The sequence below is a fragment of the Sander vitreus genome, chromosome 6 (assembly GCF_031162955.1).
Source record: "Sander vitreus isolate 19-12246 chromosome 6, sanVit1, whole genome shotgun sequence".
Classification (NCBI taxonomy): Eukaryota; Metazoa; Chordata; class Actinopteri; order Perciformes; family Percidae; genus Sander; species Sander vitreus.
The window spans coordinates 25,092,895-25,114,665 of record NC_135860.1 but is presented as its reverse complement, the minus strand read 5'-3'; the positions used below and the strand labels follow the sequence as shown (position 1 = coordinate 25,114,665).

The 21,771-nt window shown below is 39.9% G+C and overlaps 1 protein-coding gene across 18 annotated transcripts in view; it reads left to right on the top strand.

Annotated features, from left to right (window-relative positions):
* The window catches only part of plecb (plectin b), a 158,776-nt gene that overhangs the window by 94,988 nt on the left and 42,017 nt on the right, over positions 1–21,771 (top strand). For 15 of the 18 annotated variants that reach the window (XM_078253576.1, XM_078253567.1, XM_078253566.1 and 12 more), the window contains exon 2: positions 19,552–19,613. In XM_078253576.1, coding sequence (XP_078109702.1) covers positions 19,552–19,613 — 62 coding nt within the window. Of the gene's footprint in view, positions 1–16,118; positions 16,597–19,551; positions 19,614–21,771 lie in introns of those variants that run through there. The other 3 variants (XM_078253570.1, XM_078253569.1, XM_078253568.1) reach the window with 1 other exon arrangement.

Genomic DNA, 21,771 nt, shown 5'->3' with positions numbered 1-21,771 from the left:
CTCTGATTCCAGCTTCTTAAATGTGGATATTTCCCAGTTTCTTCACTCTCTGAGACAGTAAACTGAATATCTTTGAGTTGTGGAAAAAAACATTTGAGACATTTGAGAATGTCATCTTGGGCTTTGGAAAACCCTGATCGACATTTTACAGGCCCAACAACTGATCGATTAATCGAGAAAATAATGAACATATAAAATAACAATGAACATAATTGGTAGTTGCAGCCCTACTCGACACAGTCATCATTTGCTGCTTCAAGATAGTTAATAGTAGCACCGTTGAAGGGTGTTGTAATAATCACAGAGGTGCTTTCAGATAGACTCTATCAAACAGAAGAGAAGAAAGTTGGACACGCCTGAGTACCGTATATTAATGCCTGTGATTGCTTCACTGGGTTAAAAATGATTCTCCAGAAATGAGTTATCTGCCAAGAATGCAGCTATCGAGCCCATCCTGTGTGACAACATCATGTAGGTGTTGCAGTTAGATGGAATGAGTCACAAAGGTGCATCAGATAAGCCACAGAAACACAATAGTGCTTTTTCTTCCTGCTTAATTGACACAGAAAGATGCCTAACTTAATGGATGGAGATATCTATAACCTGGATTAACAGCAAAACTTGGATCAAGAAAATACAGACAAAATCATTTGTTCTTTTAATGCTGGGTTTTGGAAAAGAAACCCACATATTTTGTAATGCGACAAGTAATCTGATTGTATAGAATACATCAGACAGACATGTGTTTGAAAGCAGCCAAACAAATCAGGAGAAGCGGACCAGAAGTCTTTCAGTAATAGCTTCAGGCAGGAATTTCTGCTCAGGACGTCCTTTTTTTTTAAAAATGTCCCTGCCACACCCAAACCAGCACACTCCCCTCTGCCCCCTGCCCCCTCCCAGTAAAGGCCCACCTGTCACCACAGCCCGGACTCATCCCCTCATCCCCTACACCTAATTTCTATCGGTCCCAACAAATGCCTTCCAGCCCCCTAGGACCCACTTTCCCCGCCCTGGTGGTTTTGGGGCACTTAGTCACTCTGATTGTGTTCTGGCGCTTGAGAAAACACAAGAGTCAAGGTAAGAGAGCTGCATGTTGCAGGATATAGAAACAGGGTGGTTTTGTGAAGGCTTAAAAAGCAATGAGAGTAACATCAAAGTCTCAGATTAGCTGGATGCTAGAGGGCTGCTTTATCTCTTCCTCTCTCAGTCTAACTGGAGTTTAACCCGCTATATGCTGATTTAGGTGATTATACTGTGTTAGCAGTTCTAGGGATAGTAGGGATATTTTTGAATATTTAGGATTAGATATTTATTCTTTAATCTTATTTATTATGGTTATTTGATCTATAAGTGTACATGTTATATTACCAGGGATTCTGCAGAATTGTCCACAGATGTTCAGAAACTCTGAATGTTACCACATCTCCCCCCCAAGCAGAAAAACAGTCTGCTAAATTCTTCAGATTTTCATTCTGGATCACCGCTGTAAACGGTCAAAAGAAATTTGCGGATAGCATGTGGCTCTGCATATTACTATAACTCTGTGAGGTCACACACAGCTTTACGTGTGGTGTGTTTACCCTGTATATTAGTCACATCCATGTGTAACCTTGAAACCTACTGTGACCGGTCGAAGGTGCCACCAGGCCTTTCCGTGCCAGTTTCACAAAGTGGCTGTTCTTACTTGCAGCGGCACAGAGATTAGCCCTCGTTGCTCATTGCTCCGACAGCGTTGGAGGCCTTCTATTTGGCCCACGCTGCAGTTGCCCCGAGACTGACAGTCTGACATGTCAAAGTGTTTTCATCCAAACCAGTCCAGGCTCCACTGAGCTGAACTCGGCTCATATTCTGTGCTGCAGAAAGGCTGATTAGCGCAGTTGGAACAATGCCTTGCTAGGTCCTCCAAAACCTGCCTAGGCAAGTTTGATTATGGATCAAAGGCCTGTCTGTCTGTGTGGGTGTGTATGTGTGTTCTTGCTTGAGGGTGTCCTAGTCTCTTCAGTACCAGTCCCTAAACTGGCTGCCAGCCTTTGAATCAACAGACAGGTTTACAAAAGATATGCTTCCATGTGTCTGTTCAATAGCAAGACTTTGATGACTTTAGCTTGGATTATCCCTGGAGAAACATACAATGTACAGAACTCCCTTCCAACAGAGAGTAGATAAACAATAAGCTGCTTGTTCCTACTGTATGACTTCACATAAGTATTTGATTGCAACAGAGTTTGATGTTTTACTCACAAGGTTCTCAATGACTCTTGAGTTTTTAGCCATGCTAGCAGCGTGGCTCAGTCTGTCTGCTGGTCAGTCCACTGCCTTGATACAGACTGAAATATCTCGACAACTATCAGATCGATTGCCATGGAATTTTATGCAGGCATTAATGGTTCACAGAGGATGAATCCTACTGACGTTGGTGATCCCCTGACTTTTCCTATCGCACTCTCATTAGGTCAAACTCCACATTTGACCAAAACCTGCTAAACTAATTACATTTCCATCAGACTTAGCTGTGTGTTTATTAGCATGCTAACACATTAAACTAAGATGCTGAATGTGTTTAACATTATGCTTGCTAAAGATCAGAATGTTAGCATTGTCATTGTGAGCATTAATGTACAGTACAGACACACATACAGTATATCTAAAGAGAAGGGGCATCACTTAGAGAAAGCATTGGTATGTTCTTACCTAAGATAGCTGCAATTAAAAGGAAGTTGACTGTGGTGAGGGACTATGTATGAGGAAACAAGGCCAATACAGTTTGTGGGGTAACAAAATCAAAACTATTTTTGATAGACATTTGCCAGTCTGTGTAAAGGCAATTATATGATCAGTGCTGACCGAGAATAGGAAGATATTGCTGTAGATGCATTTTGACCCGGTTGAAATGATACTATGGGCAACGTTTACAATAAAGTGTACAGTACATTGTGTCATTTGATATTTCGCACACATATTTTTCCTAAAATGTCCACATTGAATCGCCTTGATATTCTAATCATTGTCAGTCTAATCTGTGATGATTACATTGGCTCCATATTAGCTGATGTACTGTTGACCCTGACATTGTCATGTTCTATCCGCAAATGTTTTATTGTCTGAGATACTGAAGATTTAAATGCAGCTGCCGGGCCTGGTGGTGATCTGTGCTCTTCCTGGGGCTTTCTGGTCTTAGCTGTCCCCTTTCCACTGGCATCCATTCTGCATGATAACAATGCTGCCCTCTAGTTAGCTCCTCAGCTTGAGCTGTCACTTATTACAGCAGTGAGAGCCACTCCAGCTTCTAGGCAGAGCATAACATGCACGCTGTGCTGTGCATGCAGAGGTGAGAACACAGATCTTAACATACTCCCCCGACCATGTTGGAATGAAGTCAGTTCAAAGTTCACGAGAAAGGTGCCATGGTTGAGTTAGACTGTAAATACTCCCTCAGGCAGATATTCCAAATCATATTTTCTTACTCAATCTCACAGTCGTCAATTCAAGTGTTACAGTAACATCATATCTGACTTTACATCCATATTAAGTGAAGGATGTTTTAGAACTCTGGGTTTTTCCCAGGCTGTTAATGGGGCATTTCATTGCTTTGCATAATCCGTTTGTGAAGGATATCCATAGCCGGTTATCTCGGACACAACCAGATGAACAGGTGGCTCTATTATTTGAAGTAAGATCACACTCCATTTCTCTTATACAGGAGCTGAGAGTTCAGAATGGCCATTTAGTGCCATTTATTCACACACATTGCCAAAAAAAATGCTTTGAGAGATGAATGTCAGACACACACTGAGCTGTGTGGGTTGTGGTGGTTGAGCTCTGGCTCTTTGGCAAGGTTGGTGGAAAAGCCAGCATTCTTCCTGGAAACTACAGCTACTCACACTTAGAAACAATCCAGCTACTTTACTGCACACCAGTGTGTGTGTGTGTGTGTGTGTGTGTGTGTGTGTGTGTGTGTGTGTGTGTGTGTGTATGTGTGTGTGTGTGTATGTGTGTGTGTGTGTGTATTTTTTCCAGGACTCATGAGTGTATAAAATAGCCTAGATGGCCCACACCACTGTGACTGCCATTGGTAAACCATGTGGACATGAGTCATTACATAAACAGTGAACTTGTGTCTAAAGGGCTCCAAGAAACCCAAAGGGCCTGTTGATACAATGTGTATGTCTTCTGGGAATAGTAAACAAACTCCAATGAGAGAAAAAGACACATGGAGCCCATTTCACTTACTGGGACTGTGGAAACGCATCCGGTCCTGTGCTGGGAGTTTATTTATACCCCTTGTGACCTCCATGAGGGATTTCTCAACACTCCTTGGGCCACATAGTATACAGTGTCATCAGCAGTTTATCTAAAGATCTTGATGTACATCTTATGCAAGTGCCACTTTGTGACTATAGTCTTTGTATGAAGTTATACTAATGAATAAACCACAGGAAATATCAGTTCTGAGTCAAATAAACAAAGTGTGATTGCAGTTACATGGAAAGGTTTCTTGATTCATTTTTCATTACTCAGTTTTTTTTGTTCAGACTGTGTCTCAATCCAGTTTTCCTTTCCTTTAGTCTAGAGGACCAATCTGTCAGTTCTGCTCAGTTACTGCTGTCAACAAACCATAATTCTGACTTCAGTACAGCTTTGGTACAAAAACATGATCACATTTGTCTAAATTAAAGTAATGTTTTGACATTTTGGGAAATTTGCTTATACACTTTCTTGCTGAGAATTAGAGAAGAAGAAATTATTTGTACACTCATATCTGTTCTTTCAATATGAAGCTACAGCCAGTTAGGTTAGCATAAAGACTGGAAACTGGGTGAAACAGACAACCCGGCTCTGTCCAAAGGAAACTTAATCTTGGCCGGGCACAGTGTTTTTCTTTAGTGTCACCATGAGGCTGTAACCAGCGGAGACTGCAGACTGCAGTAGTCGCTGTGCCTGGCCAAGAAAAAGTCCTGCACATGGCCCTCTGTGAAACAAACTATATAAAATGTTAATTAATGAGCTTTAGAGATGCTTGGTAGGCTGATTGTCTTAACTTATGGCAGAACCAGGCAGTCACTTCATATTAAACTGACAGATAGGAAAGCATATCAATCTTTGTCATCTAGTGCTCAGCAAGAAAGAAAATAAGCATATTTGGTAACACTTTACTTGGAGGGATCTACATAAGAGTGACATGACACTGTCATGAACACATGTCACAGTCGTGACACATGAACCCTAACCCTAACTCTAACCCTAACTTGTCATGACAAAAACCTGAATGACACTTAATGACAGAAGCGTTATGTCATAAACGTTTATGACTTTATGTTTATGTTTATGACACGTTCATGACAGTGTCATGTCACTCTTATGTAGATACCTTCAAGTAAAGTGTAACCGCATATTTCCTAAAATAACTTCCTTCAATTTATTTTTAAAGTGTAAAGGAAGTGAAGTGTCTCACATCAGTTTATTATATATTTCAGATGAACTGACATCCAGTTCCATGTGTGGTTTACTAGTGGTGGACGATATGATATATGCTGTACTTTGAGACAATGTGAATTTGTTAACCATCAGTTACTTTGGTATGGTTTATAGTTTTGCAGCTGTATTATCTATGGTTGTATTAGGCTATCACAGTAATATTGCAGTACAGTAGGGCTTTGTGACTCTACTTGGACTTTTGGGTTTGGGGGATCTTTTGTTTGTCATGTATTCAGCTCAGCTCACATCTCAAATTTCAAATGTGAATATAAAAATTTCAGCTCTGTCCATTTTGAGGTTGCATGGATTTGATGCCAATTTGAGTCCTGGCACTAATAAACTTAATACAGTCTTGCAAAGTCTTAAATGTGGCATTTTTATCTCAACATGTATTGTATCAGTAACCAAAGTCTGTTAACTTTGAGTCAAAAAGGGTGATATTTGCGGTAAAAAAGACTCCAAGCATCCGAAAGTTCTGCTCTGTGAGTGATTGTGGTCAGTGCAACATGTGAGGAGATCAGAAAGCATCCTGTCCGGCTCTGGGTCAGAGGGCAGTGTCCTGTAAGAAGAGAACGCAGCATATTTAGGTCAGCTGTGCCCTGTCGTAAATTGTCACATGTGTGCGCCAGCTGGAGCAGACTGCTCCTTTGACCGCTCATATAATCATTTCTTGGTGATCTTAACACAATCAGGGTTTATTGTTTGTGGTTTTATTGCAAACATATACTTCCTCATGCAAGGAGTACAGCTGAGAGTAGGTTATGCTCGTAGATTTTTTATTTGGTTCTAGAAAAAGCCCAGAGGTGACTTGTCTATGTTGCTTCAGGGCTGCATTTTAACTGCCAAGAAAAATGACAGCAGTCACATAAACCAATACACCCAGAGGATCTCAAACACCTTCCTTTTATAAAGCTTACTGCAAAAAAACCTGATTTGACCAGACAAATGATACAGGTCCAGGCGACAGAAACTGTAAAAAGATTCTAATAACCGGAATAACGTTAATTTTGTAGATGTTAATATAGTACAAAAACAGAGTCCAGTTTTAAATTGTATAATAGTAAATATAGAACAGGTGTGCATCACTGGTTTAATCTGTTGCTTTTGCATGAAAAAGCATGAATTAATGCATGAATTAAAAAGCAACAAGCTTCCTGTGTATGGATGGTCGAGTATAGAGGTTGATACTTTTTTTGGGGGGCATTTTTATTTTTTTTAGGCCTTTATTTGTATAGGACAGCTGAAGATGTGAACGAGGTGAGAGAAGGGGAATGATATGCAGCAAAGGGAAGCAGGTCGGAGTCGAACCTGCAGCCGCTGCATCGAGGAGAAAACCTCTATATATGGGCGCACGCTCTACCATGTGAGCTACCCAGGCGCCCGGAGGATGATACTGTTGCCGTGAATGTATCAAAGGACAAAGTGCACGAGCAAAGTGAAATGGATGTTGAATTACCTGTCTGTTGTCTTTTGTTTTTCCCATTAAAGAGGGGTGGAGGTGGGGCGGGGCCAACTATCTGGCTTTCATCTGTTAGAAAGTGGTTCCTGTTTCTTTTTTTAAGTCCCCTCACACCAGCTGGCAGCTGGTGTCTGGAACACAGAGGGCACACGGGGATCTTCCCTCAGGCTCATAATGTCTGCATCACGGAATCATGAGCAAAGGCATTATCTGCATGGGATGAGCTCATATGGAGAAAGAAGCAGATATTTGTACAGTAAGATGTGTTTTGCAGGTGAGTGGAGAGCCATGTCGTGTACTGTACGGACTAGGTACAGAGGAGTTGGTTTGATGTTCTGTAGTGTTTTTAGCATCGTGAAACCACATGTTACTACCCAAGCCTTGCACAGCACAGAGAGACTGAACAGAGGGTCAAAGTTTTTGGGTGAATCTACTTTATTGTATTCTACTATTTCAGTAAACATATTATGCGTGAAAAGTTGTGAGATATTTTAGAATGTCCCGTTCACACATTTTATATTATGATATAGTAATAATACTGCTCTGTAAATCATGAATGCACTAACGCTAAAGCTACTTCCGCTGATCGACAGTTGGTGGTGGTAACGGGCCAACAAAGGCAGCGAAGAAGAAGACTGAGCGCTAGTAAACATGGCTGTGAATGATTTTGTGTAGTCTGATTTAGACACACAAAGGTTAAAGCAGTCTGTACGTACCGCCTGAGATGTAAAACCCAGTGTAAAAAAAGTCCACGCTCTAGTCGCTGCTGCTCATAAAGTGCACTGAACCTTGGAGGAGAGTTAAGTGTGATGTATGCAAATGTATAAAAGACATAATTATAATCTGGTATATTGTATAATTAATATATTTTATCTCGTAGAGTAAACATGCTAACAAATGTTTCCTTTATAGTAGACTTATATTTAATTGCTTTCAGCTATTCATGTCAGGGTACATTACATGCACTATCTCTCATTTCTCTCTCTTTCTTTTTGATGGTTCAGTATAAATATGGTTTTAAAAATACAAGATTAATTTGTATAAATATTCCTACTTGTACACTGATCATGTCGTTTTATGAAAGAGGAATGAATGAATCGGTTAGATGGATGGAGAGGATGCCCGTATTTGTGTGTGTCTGTCGATGACTTGGCTGTCATTGTGTTGAATGTACAATACTTATGCATTAATACTTAAGCATTAACATTGGCGAATTGAATCAGACAGTCCATTCCATACCCGTGAAAGACGTAAACAGAGAAATAAGTGAGACAACACAGCTAATTGTTAGGTTAATACACTTTTACACACACTCAAACACACACATGTAAACGCACAGAGAGCTTCTTTTTATACTTTATTTCAGTCCTATGGGGGGCGCTCTCCCACAAGTTACAAATATTGGTTGAATTCAGTTATAGGGAATATGACAATGTTTCAAATTAAATAGAGAGGAATACTCCGATATCTTGGAAGTTATGTCTAAAGTGCAAATGAAAGCCACAGAACTTCTTTGCTTTGCAATAAATCCAACAACAAATCAAACATGAGTCAAGAAGATGTAGCTCACGCAAGCATACATTACGACCGTTATCAAGCACTTTGGCACGCCTGTGTTGCGATGGAGGGGAGGCAACATACCTAAGGGAACTGTCTCTAAAGACAAGCTTGGAGGTGTTGTAACATGTGTCTGAAGATAATAAAAAGTAGGTGTTATCTCAAAGAAATGCAGTCCTTTAGATTGGCTAGAGGTTGCAGTTGTTCGATGCATACGAGACTTTATAGTTTGAAGCAGAACCTCATAGTATTGGCTTGACTAAAAAAAGTAACTACAATAGATATGAAGTGGCCGTTAAAGTGAGCATTATCTTTATTATGTAGTTGAAAAGCAGCATCTCCACCCTGATAGTGTCAGGTTTTATCTAAGAAATGTTATATGTTGGCTGGGAAAAAGATACGTGAGAACAATGCATTCACGTAAAGCATAACCAACAGTCTAATAAAGTATGATTGATCATGGTAAACTATACATTGGGCGATCTTTCTTGCCAGATATTGAAAGATATTTCATAATTCTATAATATGGCTAAAGAGAGTAAAGGACGTCAGTGTGTTCATTTAAGGTATGATGGTATCAATCAGACAATCCTTCCTAAATCACATTGTTGCTGTGTAACATGGTGTCATAAAAAGAGGTTATTATTTGTATTCTCTATCTCTAACTACTGTACAGTCTGTGAATTAGTTTTTTTGTTGATGTCTTTTTTTGCGAGGAAGGATCTCCATCCACAGATGTGTTATTTAAGTAGTTATGGTATTTAATCTTATTCCTACATTCCTATATATTTTTGACATATTGTTTTTTCAGTCATGGTAATAGTCCCATTAAATCTCAAAAGAAAAGTACAGTTTTCTTTATGTCAGATTCCCATAGCATGCTTACAATGTTATTGGCGGAAAACTATTTAATTTCCTTTGATATTTATGAATGTTATTTTATAAAAAAAAAAAAAATTGAATTAACTTCTTTATTGATTCCATTCAGCATTGTCCCATTAGCATTTAACATCTCACACATATGTTTTCCACGTATACAGAGCATACAAATATTTCACAACAGAGATCATACACATGAATAGGCACAAATTCACAATGAAACACAAAACTCTGTAGACTCAAAATGACATTTTTCACTTCAATCCACATTTTCATTCCCCTCTTGTAAAGACCTTTCTCTCCTGGTGGAGAATAATGCCGAACACAATCTTATGAACAATTGAACAGTCAAAATTTGTAGCAAGAACCAAGGGGATCCTCAGTCCAGATTCTTATATGGAAATTGTTCTTCTGCATTGTTCACACTGTAGCCTCATAGTTGCAGCATCCGCTGAGGGAAGAAGTTTGGGCGTGGTTGCGCTCTGGCGCCATCTAGTTGTGAGAACAACGCATTGCCTTCTGGTGGAAGGAGAGAGCAGCGTGTTGGGTGGAGGACGGGGTTTTCCTTTCCACGTCGAATCGGTCAGTAAGGGGAGACTCCGCTGTCTGTGCGTCTAAAAATACAGCCATGAGTAAGAGTCACTCACAGCTACCGCTGCACATGCTTCTGTGTGTTTATAGCTGTTGTCATAGAAACATTGCTCAAGTTCTCCTTTCCGCATTTCGGGTAACTTGGCTTATGGAAATACCAAATTTAATAATAATGGGTTAAATCAAACACAAGATGAAAGGGGAGCCTACAATATGAGTTTATTATAAGGGCTGATATTCCTTATAGTTCTTGTTGCAGTTGAAGACAATCCAGATGTGTCTGTGCAGTTTGTCAGTTCTAAAGGTTGGAAGCAACACATTGCTCTTGTGACTGAAATTGAGTGGCTTTTTGTGCACCTTTACTCATTTCTTTTCTCTTTTTAAGATCAGTGTTTAAGTTTGATTTAAAGTAGGCTAATACTCCACAATATTTCCATTAAAAAAAAAAAAGAAAGAAAAAGAAATCCATTTTGACACAATTTATCACTGATTAATTGATTCACTCTTTTCGGTTAAGAGCTAATGATTAATTGATAAGTCAATTTACAGAAAAGTATTTGAGTAAACTATTTCGTTACTTGAATAATCGTCATTTTCAAGCAAAAAGGACTTTATTAAAAACAAACATGACCTCGTTAGAGCTTCTCAACTGTCAGGAGGTGCTTTGATTTATATGAAAACCTTTTTTGGGTTTCCAGTTAGTTTGGAATAGGAGAAGAAGAGGTAATAGCCCATGGCTGAACAGCACAGCAGGGTGCAAACACACAGCAATGAGACGTGAAGAAGGAGACAAAAGTCAGCATGCATATTGTTATATATTAGTTAGTATTTATTAATATATATTCACTATGGAGTGGACTAAACAAGGCATGATTATGAACATGGGCATTATCAGTAACAAACTTCCAGTTATGGCTATTTCAGTTTTGTAGCTCTTGCTGAAAATGTCATTTTGAGTATGACACCAGATCTGTTCACGAAACACCACTCATACAGTTTTTTTATTTCTTTTTTTAAGATTATGTTTTTGGGCATATTAGGCCTTTATTTGATAGGACAGCTTAGACATGAAAGGGGAAAGAGAGGGGGAATGAAATGCAGCAAAAAGCTGCAGGTCAGGATTGAACCGACGGCCGCTGCGGCTAGGACGGAGCCTCTGAACATGGGGCGCACGCTGCCCAGGCACCCCCGCTAATACAGTCTTAAATATTTGCTGACTTACACTTTATTTAGGCCCGTCACTTTGTCAACTGCTGATAAAAACTATTGTTACACCTTCTGCTCTAATTCAAAGAAGTAAAAAACATAATGCTGTTTTTTTATTTTTTTTTATTCAAAACAATGAGCTAACTTCTCCTGTCGCGTGAGTTGTTTATTTGACGTCTGCGTTTTCAGGAAAGTGACAGAGCCTAAACACATTTCCGTTGCTCACACCTGCAGAGGGAGACACATGCGGCTTTAAGCGTTATCCTCTGTACCATCGAAACTGCAGCAGCTATTTCCCCATCGCCCTGTTGCATTTCAATCCACCAACTTCAACATTATCTGACACAATCCCAGATGTTGAGCTTTCTTCAGAGGCTTCTAAAGCTCGGCACTGAGCTATTTAAAAACTCAGCTGCTGTGGCTAATCCAGAGGCCTGTTGAGTCGGAGTTAAAGCGTTCCATAGTTGGATCTAATTCTGACAGCATCATCTAAAGTCCGCTGACAGGTTGGAGATTGTTGTGGATAATAACTGGACAGCGCATCACGGCACAGTGATGACACACATCGCTGTGAATAGATATGTTCAGAGACTCTTGTGTCAGCTGGATCAGCATATATCTAAATCATCCAAATTATAACAGCATGGAAGTATTAAAATGTCAAATATAGAGTTGTCTTTTAGTTTTCTCTTTACAGAACAGGTTTAAAAAATACACCACATCGTACCTGATCTACTAAACACAGTTATCGGCTAATTTAACACAATTATATTTATATTTATATATTTATATATAAGAACAGCCTTTGTGCTTTCATTAGCTCAGCTTGAATGACAAACAGGACATTCTTGACAGTGTATTTCCAGGGAGTGTTTTCTTCTGTTTGTTTGATTTTTATATAATTTTGAATGGAATCATTTATCCAGGTCACATTAAACAAGGCTTAAACATGTTTAAAAAGTGGTGCGCAACATGCCAAATGCATATGCCATGCATAAGCTGCTTATGATCTTAATGAATCCTTACTTTCAAAAGGACAGTCATGCTGCCAAGGTATCTCTCCTTACAGGGCTTGAGGTTGTTGTTTTTTGGGGGTTTTTTTTTCCAGCTGGCTTTGTATGCTAAGCACAGCAGAAATCTGATCTGTCGGCACTATGATTCAGGTGGCAGCTATCCTGCCTCCTCCTCCTCCTCCTCCTCCTCCTCTTTACGGAAGCACTGAGATGATCATCCAGGGTGTGTTTATAGGCTGCTCCTTTTATCAACATTCTTTTCCCGGTGGGGTGTGGTGGCCAGATATTGCAGAAAATAATCAGAATCAGCTTTTATTGGCCAGGTTTGCGTAAACAAACAAGGAATTTGACTCCGGTTGATCTTTGCTCTCAAAGTACAACACTCACTTAACATATAAAGTATAAAAACAGAAAGGACAGTAAGAAATATAAAAAAAATACTGTTAAGTATACGGTATAACAATACAATAGAATTTACAAAAAATATACAATAACAATTGAAGAGAGGAAGGAAGGAAGGAAGGAAGGAAGGAAGGAATAGTGCAATAGCACTTTCACCTAGACTTGACCATGGAAGACTATGGGGTTAATGGGAGGGATGAATAAAAATGAGAGAAGAGAGGTATGGAGCACAATCATCTCTGCAGCTTTTTCATCCTCTACAGTGAAATGTGTTGTCCATCCTCCCTCTGTGTAAACCCTTGAAATTGCTCTGCGGTTCAGCACTTTCAAAAACCACAATGACATATTCTTAGAACTCTTTTGTCCTGTAATGTGTTTGCTTCGTTTGGAAATAGAGTCCCCAGCGCTTAAATACAGGTTGTTCTATAGCCGTAAATGGCTGCAAGCTCAACAGTTTGTTTGTCAGTATTAAAGGCTTTATGTAGCTATAGTTTGATGCTACATGATAGAGTCAAAGCTAATTGGTTTTAGCTTTTGTTACTGCCAGATCCATATTCTCTGCATAATAAGTGTGGACTGGATTTTTTTTTTCTACTCTACCTTTACTGCAGTAGGCTAATAGCAATAAAGAAGTTGGTGGACATGTCATAGGCAGAAATTAGTGATTAGAAATTCAGTTATTGTAGATATATGTGAGATTACTTTTAGACATTTGCAGGATCTCTACAAACAAACATTCATTTATTTTTGGCCCAAAACAAAACAAAAACAGAAGAGAAGACAGCAAAATGGTTTATGGGAAATGTGGTTTTCCGAACCACAAGCACTGGTGTGGGATAGAACCAAGCCATGATGTTGGTGGTCAGATATGTTTATGGTAATTACAGCAAACCATTTTCACAATGATGCAGTATCTTGTTTTTTAACAAGTCTCCAGCCATGCTAACTGCTCTGTAAACACCGCTCTGCATTAATGCACAGCGGTGTTTTGAGCTAAAAGCTAACATTAGCAAGCTAACATGCTCGCAAAGACGGTGCCAACACGCCGATGTTTAGCAGGTATATTGTTTAGCTTAGCATATTAGCATTTGCTAGTTAGCAATACACTAGAGCTGAGGCTGATGGGAATGTCTTCAGTTTTATCTTCATCTGAATATAAATAGCAAGCATTCAGCATGTAAATAGATAGTAGCCTAATGCTAACGTATGAGCTAATACAGTTCATTGTTTCATAGTCCAAATGTCTGCTGGGTAATGCAACATGAGTGGGAAGAAGAAACCCAACTTCCCTTTCACTTCCATCGTGAAGAAATGATCAAACCTCAAACTTTTTGAAAATACTTTCTCCCTTTTTATTTTCCCCAAGCGGTCTCTGCTCGTATAAAAAGCCCAACGTGTTCCATCTGGTTTTAATGAAGCCAGATGAGGGAGCAGTGTAATAAGCATGTTGAGACCTCAATGATATGTCTCCTTTTTGGTGGAAAGATCTCATGACTAAGACGTTCCACACTTTCTGCATCCTCCTCCCTTCTTCCCACTTGGGTCCCCCTGCCTGTGTTTCCCATGAGGTTTAGAAATCCATCTCTAGTGGGTGTCAGTGAATGCTTCACTGCCAGAACGTCACAGAGTTCTCAGTTACCATCTACTGTTGCTTCTGCATCTCAGATAACCTGGAAAACCATTAGTATCTTGTTCGATACCATTACAATATATCGTATTCTACGCTGTATATTGTCAAAGAAAACCTTTTAGAAAAATCTTTATAGACCTTTTGCTTTTCTCATTATTTAAAACCTGATATGTTCCATCTGTTTGAATCCAGCTACTGCATGTATTAAATACAGGCTGTATGGATAAATGGAAGTTTTTCAGTTCTTTAGAATAAATTCTGCATTTGCTATGATTCCTTTCCTTTTTCTGAGTTAATTGCCTTACCACATACCACTCCTTAATTCCTTCGCTTGCCTAGACATTGTATAGAGCTGTAAAGGTGTGTCTCGTATTTGCTAACGTGGCTCGAAATGAGTCAACACTCTCACACACCCACAGGAACACACTTACACTGATACATTAAGTACCTTCATGTTCATACAGGTCGTGTTCAATAAATACCCAGCACCCTGGAAGGAAAAAGTGGTTTTAGATGTCTGATAAAGTGAAGCCAGTTAGGGTGGGGAAATGAGATATTTACTCAGCACTTTCTAGCCATATAGGGACCATTACGGAGGGACATTGTGTAAATAAGCCCCAAAACTCTTTCAATAAACTCTAAATACATCGGATAATGTGGGCTGGAACTTTAAAGCAAGAATAACGTTTGAAATAAGAATTAACACAATCTTTATTTTACAAAAGAAAAGTTCATCATAAGCGATACAAATGCACCATGCTGCTACAGCCTCTCTTGGTCTGGTTAGCACTGTACTGGCTGTATGACTCTTTTCTACTCGTGCTACGCTACATTTTAGCATTCACCCTTAGTCAGTAAATGTAACTTGTTGCCACAGATGCTGCTGTTTAGCAAAAGGTACGTGTTGCTGCTTTAAATGAAATTAGGTTAATGACAGTGCCAAACATTCATTCATAAAAATCATTTGGATTTAATGACAGGGTGTGATCCTATTTAGAAATAATCCTAAACAGTGTTCAGGTAATGCCTGTTGTATTGCATTTGCTGTTCTAAACACTGTCTGCCTGCCTGCACCTCCCTGGCAAAATTCTCCGGGTAACAGGATGCATTTGACAGTCTCCAATTTGTTAGGATTACATACCACAGAGCAGCAAATGTGAAGCCATAGGCTGAGAAACAAGGGACTGTACAGCCAAAGAAAGGATCTCTGGCAAAAAGTTACTTAAACTTTATTAAAGTGCAGAAGATCTCACAGAACTGGACATCAAAAAGTGCTAAATGCATTGCAACAATAAAAACCTAAACACGTGTAGACAGAAATCAAAGTCGCAATGGTTCAGCGTCTGTATTCACTTAGGTCATGTCTGTTGACCTAAGTGTCTTCAACACATAGCACACAAGCATTCTCAAACATCCAAGCCGCTATATATTTCTCAGTACATCAGTGATGTTCAGGGTGTGGTCATTCGTCACTGTCTGGAATCCACAGCAGCCCTTCCCAAAACTATCTCACCCCCCAATCTCTTCTCTTTGTCCGTCACAGTGAGTAACTCCTAAAGTGAAATGTCCGAGGAATGCTGTGAATGAGTATGTGTGCATGTGGAATGGAAGCGTTTGACTTTTGTAGGCTCTTGTTGGATATCTGTTACTTCTGGGTGTAATTGGATGTTGTCCATCAAAGTTCTATTCAGTGCAATACGGTATAAAAAAGAGAACCCGTACAGCCTTTTATGATGTTTTATAATCCCCAGTGACTAAGCTTGGGTGTTCTTGTGAAAATGAAGCAATAAAGAGATAGTGCATGCAGGTTACCACACCTCGTCCTTCCTTGCCTCAGCGAGGCACAGCATGTTGTGAGAGGAAAGGGGTGTGTTCAAGGCCCTGCCCACCATGTCGTCCACACTCTAGCACCACTAAATACACACTCGCTCATCACACACAAGGACAGGCCCAGACTTCAGCGCCCACAGGCACCAGTTTCTATGAAAGGAATAGAGTGAGCGGCGGTAAAAAAAAAAGGAGAGAGAAAAAAAAACATCAGGAGGAAAAAGAAGGGCAGAGTCAAGCCCAGTGAGGGAGTGAGGAGTTTGAGAGGCAAGAAGGGGAGAGAAATCATAGGTTTGTGAAGTGGATTGTGGCCACAGGACTGCATACTCTGGGACAAACCGAGGGCCAGAGGGACAGATAGACGCGAGAAAAGCAGAAGTTGCTATCAAGGGGGAAACTCGCCAAGGATTATTATTCTGTGCGCGGACAAACAGTGACAATGAATTCTCAGCAGCAGAGGTACAGGAATTTCTCCTCTGACAGCGTGGGCAGAGTTAGAACGCCCTCAGACGAAGCCTATTACCAGGGGATGCTGAAGGCTACCGACGGCAGGAAAGGTACCAGTATGGTGGCAGTTGATGGAAAATAGCTCAACTGCAAGCCTTGATCTTGATCTATTTGTTGCCATATTTGTGTGCTGGGCAAGAATTTAGTGTTTTTCCAGGAAGATGTGAGAGCGGCGCTTAAAGTCATTCTAGCATTTGAAATTGTTCAGGTTGTAGGCTTTTCTGCCTGTTAGAGCTTGGAGAAGTGTATGTGGTGAGGCTTGATGGGTTAGCATGTTGTAGCCTACGATGCATGATTTTGTACATAGCTCATCAAGATTGAATGTCATAACATAATCTGCAGCAATCTGACATATTTACAGACATGAAGCAATTCTAAATGCACTGTACTGTCCAATGTGTCTGCTCTCTGTGACTTAAAGGAGGATACTCCCCTTTTCTAATGCATCAGCAGCTTCCTCACTTTGTATTGGTCAGCAAAGCCCATTCACAATTTCTGTTGTGTAGCATGCATGTGTTTTGGGGTGACTGAGGGGTGACTAGCTGCAGTACATTTGCCTTTAGTTGTGCTGTAGCCAGAGTGAATGGTGTGTTACAGTTTCTTCTCTTTTTCCAATACGTTTCTTCCTCTTTTTTTCCCTAAAAATTATAATGCCCTGCTTTACCATGCAGTGGTATACAGGAGATGACTTCATCAACACACTTTAGAATCAGTCATTGTGATTGTGTGTTTGCTCTTCCAGCCTGAAGAACTATTGATCCATAGTATATCCATATCCATCCAAGTACTCATCATGCAGGGAAAATGAGCCTAAGAGTGTCATATCTGTTAAAGTTGGAGCTAATTTTAACAAGACTGTTGGATCCTACTTTATACGTTAATCATGTTTTTGCATGTCAAATCTTAGGCAAGTAGTAACTAGAGCTCAGATAAATGTAGTGGAGTAAAAAGTACCATATAAGTAATATAGTAGTATAAATGGGTTGAAGTATAAGTATAAAGTAGCATAAAAAGTAAAATGAAGAGTACAAGTACCAAGTAAGTAAATGTTCTTGGTTACACTAGTAATCAATGTTTGGGCTGTATATTCCACAACTCAGTGAAACGTGTTTGTTTCAGGTGATATTTGATACTTGAAGTTCACTCACCCTTTATCCACTCGCATACCAGTCACTAATAAAGAGCAAAGTCACAAAAAGAGTTGCAGTGGTTGAAACCGGATTAGGTAACGTGGTGTGAACGGAATGCAGAGAATAGGTCAAAGTGCAACACCTCTGGGAAACTGCTTTGTGTGTGTGTGTGTGTGTGTGTGTGTGTGTGTTCTTGTTTAACTATATTTGTGGGGTCCAAAAACCAGGAATACAGTATACTTGTGGGGTCCGGACAGCTTTGTAGGGGCCAAAATGCTGGACCCCACAAGTTTAAAGGGCTGTTTGAGGGTTAAGACTTGGTTTTAGGATTAGGGTTAGAATTAGGTTATGGTTAGGCTGAGGGTTAAGGTTAGGCATTTAGTTGTGATGGTTAGGGTAAGGGAATGACGGGTCCCCACAAAGATAGTGTCACGCACTGTGTGTGTGTGTGTGTGTGTGTGTGTGTGTCACCAATCATCATGCTTCCACTCGGTGACATGTTGCCCCCTTGGCAGGAAGTAGAACCACAGAGGTTACGTTTTAAAGCTTGGTCCCCTGTTGGTTTGAATGATAAATGAGGAGGTTAAAGGTCTGTGGTGTCTATATATAGTTTCCATGGAAACATAGTTGCATATACTGTAGCACATTTGCAGAAGTCATTGCTCACTCCCTCCTGAAAAAAGAATGAGCCTATGGGCGCCTATTTTGTTTTAGCGTTGAATCACAGCACTTTGCTTTCCTTCCTGGGTGTGTCACTAAACAGTTACATCACTCCTTTAAAGCTGATAAGACGCAGGACTCTGTGTCGGTGTCCATAGTTCACTCTGGCATAATGTGGATGGAATTTATTAGTGTGAGTCGGTGAAGGTGGGTTCCTCAGTAAAAAAAACATGAAGTGGCATGGAGGGAAGAAATGCTTCAGTTGAAAAACAAAAAACAAAACGATTGGTGTCTTCAGTCATCAAGGCGCCACTTTAAATGGCTGAAAACAGACCGATCCATTCCCTGTGTTCATAATAAATGTTGCAGTGCCACACAGGGAAAATGAGCCTAAGGGTGTCATATCTGGTAAAGTTGGAGCTAATTTGAACAAAACTGTTGCATCATTTCATCGAAAACATTGGATCATATTTTATACGTTAATCATGTGTTTTGGATGTCAAATGTTAGGCAAGTAGTAGCAAAAACTCAGATAAATGTAGTGGAGTAAAAAGTACTATATATATATATATAATTTAATATAGTATTATAAATGGGTTGAAGTATAAGTATGAAGTAGCATAACATGTGCCACACCTTGTGGGTGCATGCAGGTTTGTTTTCTTAGTGGGTGTTGCCAAGATCTTGTAGTTTCTTGTTGGGAAAATTGCTCTAATAGTTATGCCATGTCTTGTGCTAATCCTGCAGAGTATCTTCACACTTCAAGAGCATTTGGCCTTTATGGTGGAATCCTTTTCATGAATGTGTCTGTCCAAGAGCACAGATGGCAGTGGTGTCATATAGAGAGAGACGTGACCTCGACCAATACAAAGTGTCCTAGACAATAATGGCTGATCTGTGCACAATGAATGTGCTCTGATACGCTCTGACTCAGATGCAGGTGTGAACAGTCGAGAGGCCTTTTTTTTAACCCGGTGATGAATCTTTGTCCTACAGCAATCAAACAAGTCTGGTATCTTGGGGATTTCCTTTTTTCTTAACTGCTTTTATGTCAACTACATGGAACTTTTAATTGCTGTTCTGAAGATCCATCAAATGCTGTTATTTTCAACTTGCCACTAAGCGACACCACATCTTTTAAATGTTTAAAAATCGATTCCAATTTTTCCTTTTCATACGTGTCTGACGCTTAACTGTGGCTTCTCTATGTTGCAGATGAACGAGATCGAGTACAGAAAAAGACCTTTACCAAATGGGTCAACAAGCACCTGATAAAGGTAAGGACCCATCCCTGACTTTTACTGTTTCATATTGTACTCTAAAGGCACATTCCTGCTCACGCATGCCTACAGGGTCATCTTCCATATTCATTTACACACGAACAAGGCACACTAAAATAATAAAATGTTCACCAAAAAGTGTTCACAAATGTCACTTTCTCTGAACAACATGAACATGTGGTTGACTGCTTTCTTACCTAACATCCACAGTGCATATCAAAAAGTAGAGTAAAAGTGGTAAGCAGCAGATGTTCTCTCAGCCAATCATCACACTGATTCGCCACAGGATGCTATGTTGAGTGTTTAGTAAATCAGTGGCTCCCAAACTTTATCACATCAAGGACCCCTATAATTACACAAATTAGTTTTTGCTTTTACAGTAGATGTTACTTATGGATGGAATTAATGTGAACATAATATATTCTCCCTTTTGTTGGGGACCCTCTGAAACCCCCTTTAAGGACCCCTGGGGGTCCCCGGACCCTAGTTTGGGAACTACTGTAATAAAGTGATTGGTATCCACCTTTAGAATGAAGTCCAAGCACTATAATTGCAGGTGCAAATAGTTGGACTTTTGATGTCATGTTAATATGTTACACTCTGCATAATAATGGGTGATTAAAACAATAATCAAGGGTGATAATATCATTAGAAGGAAGATAATGTTTTGGTTTGCAGGAGGTTTGTGTGAAAAGCGGTTCCCCCCTCCCCCCACACACAAAAACAAACATTAGCCAGTCGGTTATTGTCGCACACTTGGTCTCTAGCATTGCACCGTTATGGGGAGGCTTACCAGAAGTCCAGTCTGTCATCAGCTGTGAGTCTGTGTGAACCATCCGTCAGCGCATGTCCACTCTCACCTACCTCACTCTCTGTGCTCAAACTACGAGCTGAAAGCCCTCTAATGTCAGAGAGGTAAACCGATCAGGATGGGGGGTAAAGTCAAACAGGCCATACTCCTCACTCTGGAGTTTCTCATTAGGGGTGAAAAATGACTTTTTTTCTGTTCCAGGAAAATCTTATTGGCAGCAATGCATTTACAGCCTTTATGACATTCAGTGCATCCACATTATTTTGTATATTCACTCCACAGACACAGGGCCATTCATTTTTTTTATTATTTATTTTTTTTTTAGAAATGGAACAAGAAGGAAAAAGTAAGCACAACGAGTGTTTTCCTTTCCATGAATGTGCAGTGCTAACCTATTCTGCTACCACAGTATGAGAACACACTGTAGGTTCTCTTAAGTGATTTTTGGAGGGTGAGTCACAGACATCTGGACTCACTAAGCTCCTTCTGAGAAGGCAAATTCTGGTCTCGGCCCAGAGCCCATAGTGGTTAAGGCCAACGGTAGCACATGTGCTGCCCAGACTCCTGGGTCTGGGTGGCTACCTGCGTTCATGCACGGCCTAAACTGACAGGAATGCATTGACGCGTGGGAAGTTTTTTTCTCAAAGGTTTGAAGGTTTGCACGTCAATATCCCTATCAAAAATTTATCTTTTAACTAAGAGGAGCATCGAATAACAAGAAAAGGAACATCGCCTCCACAGTACTACAGTCAGCTATTGAAAATGTCATTGAAGAAGAAAGGCACATGTTTGGTTAAATGTGCAAGACTGCTCCTCTAAGGTTAAACTGATGTTAAAGTGATTTATTGGCGTAATGGTTGGCTTGACAAGGGTAGACTATAGGTTTGGGTGCAGCCATAAAAAGCCGTAAAGGGCCATAGAGTGGTTTCCCCAGCTCAGTAAATCTTTTTATACTGTGCAACGTCAGAACAGCTGCAGAACAAAAATCAGTTTTCTAGTAGGATCTTGCATTTGATTAGATTAAAAACTACAATTGTTGCTTCGCTGCGAGGATCCATGGATTAATCACTGTACTTATTGTATAATCGCTGTACATATTGTAAAAGCCCTCCAACACTCACAACCTGCACTACTGTACATACTGTAGAGTTATTTATTCTGTATTGCCATAGTCATAGCCTGTCCATACCTTTGGTAATAGACACTCATATAGACACATATGTATATATACATATATATATATATATATATATATATATATATATATATATATATATATATATATATATATATATATATCATTTATACCTTGCACTCTGTATATACTGTAGCATATGTTATTTA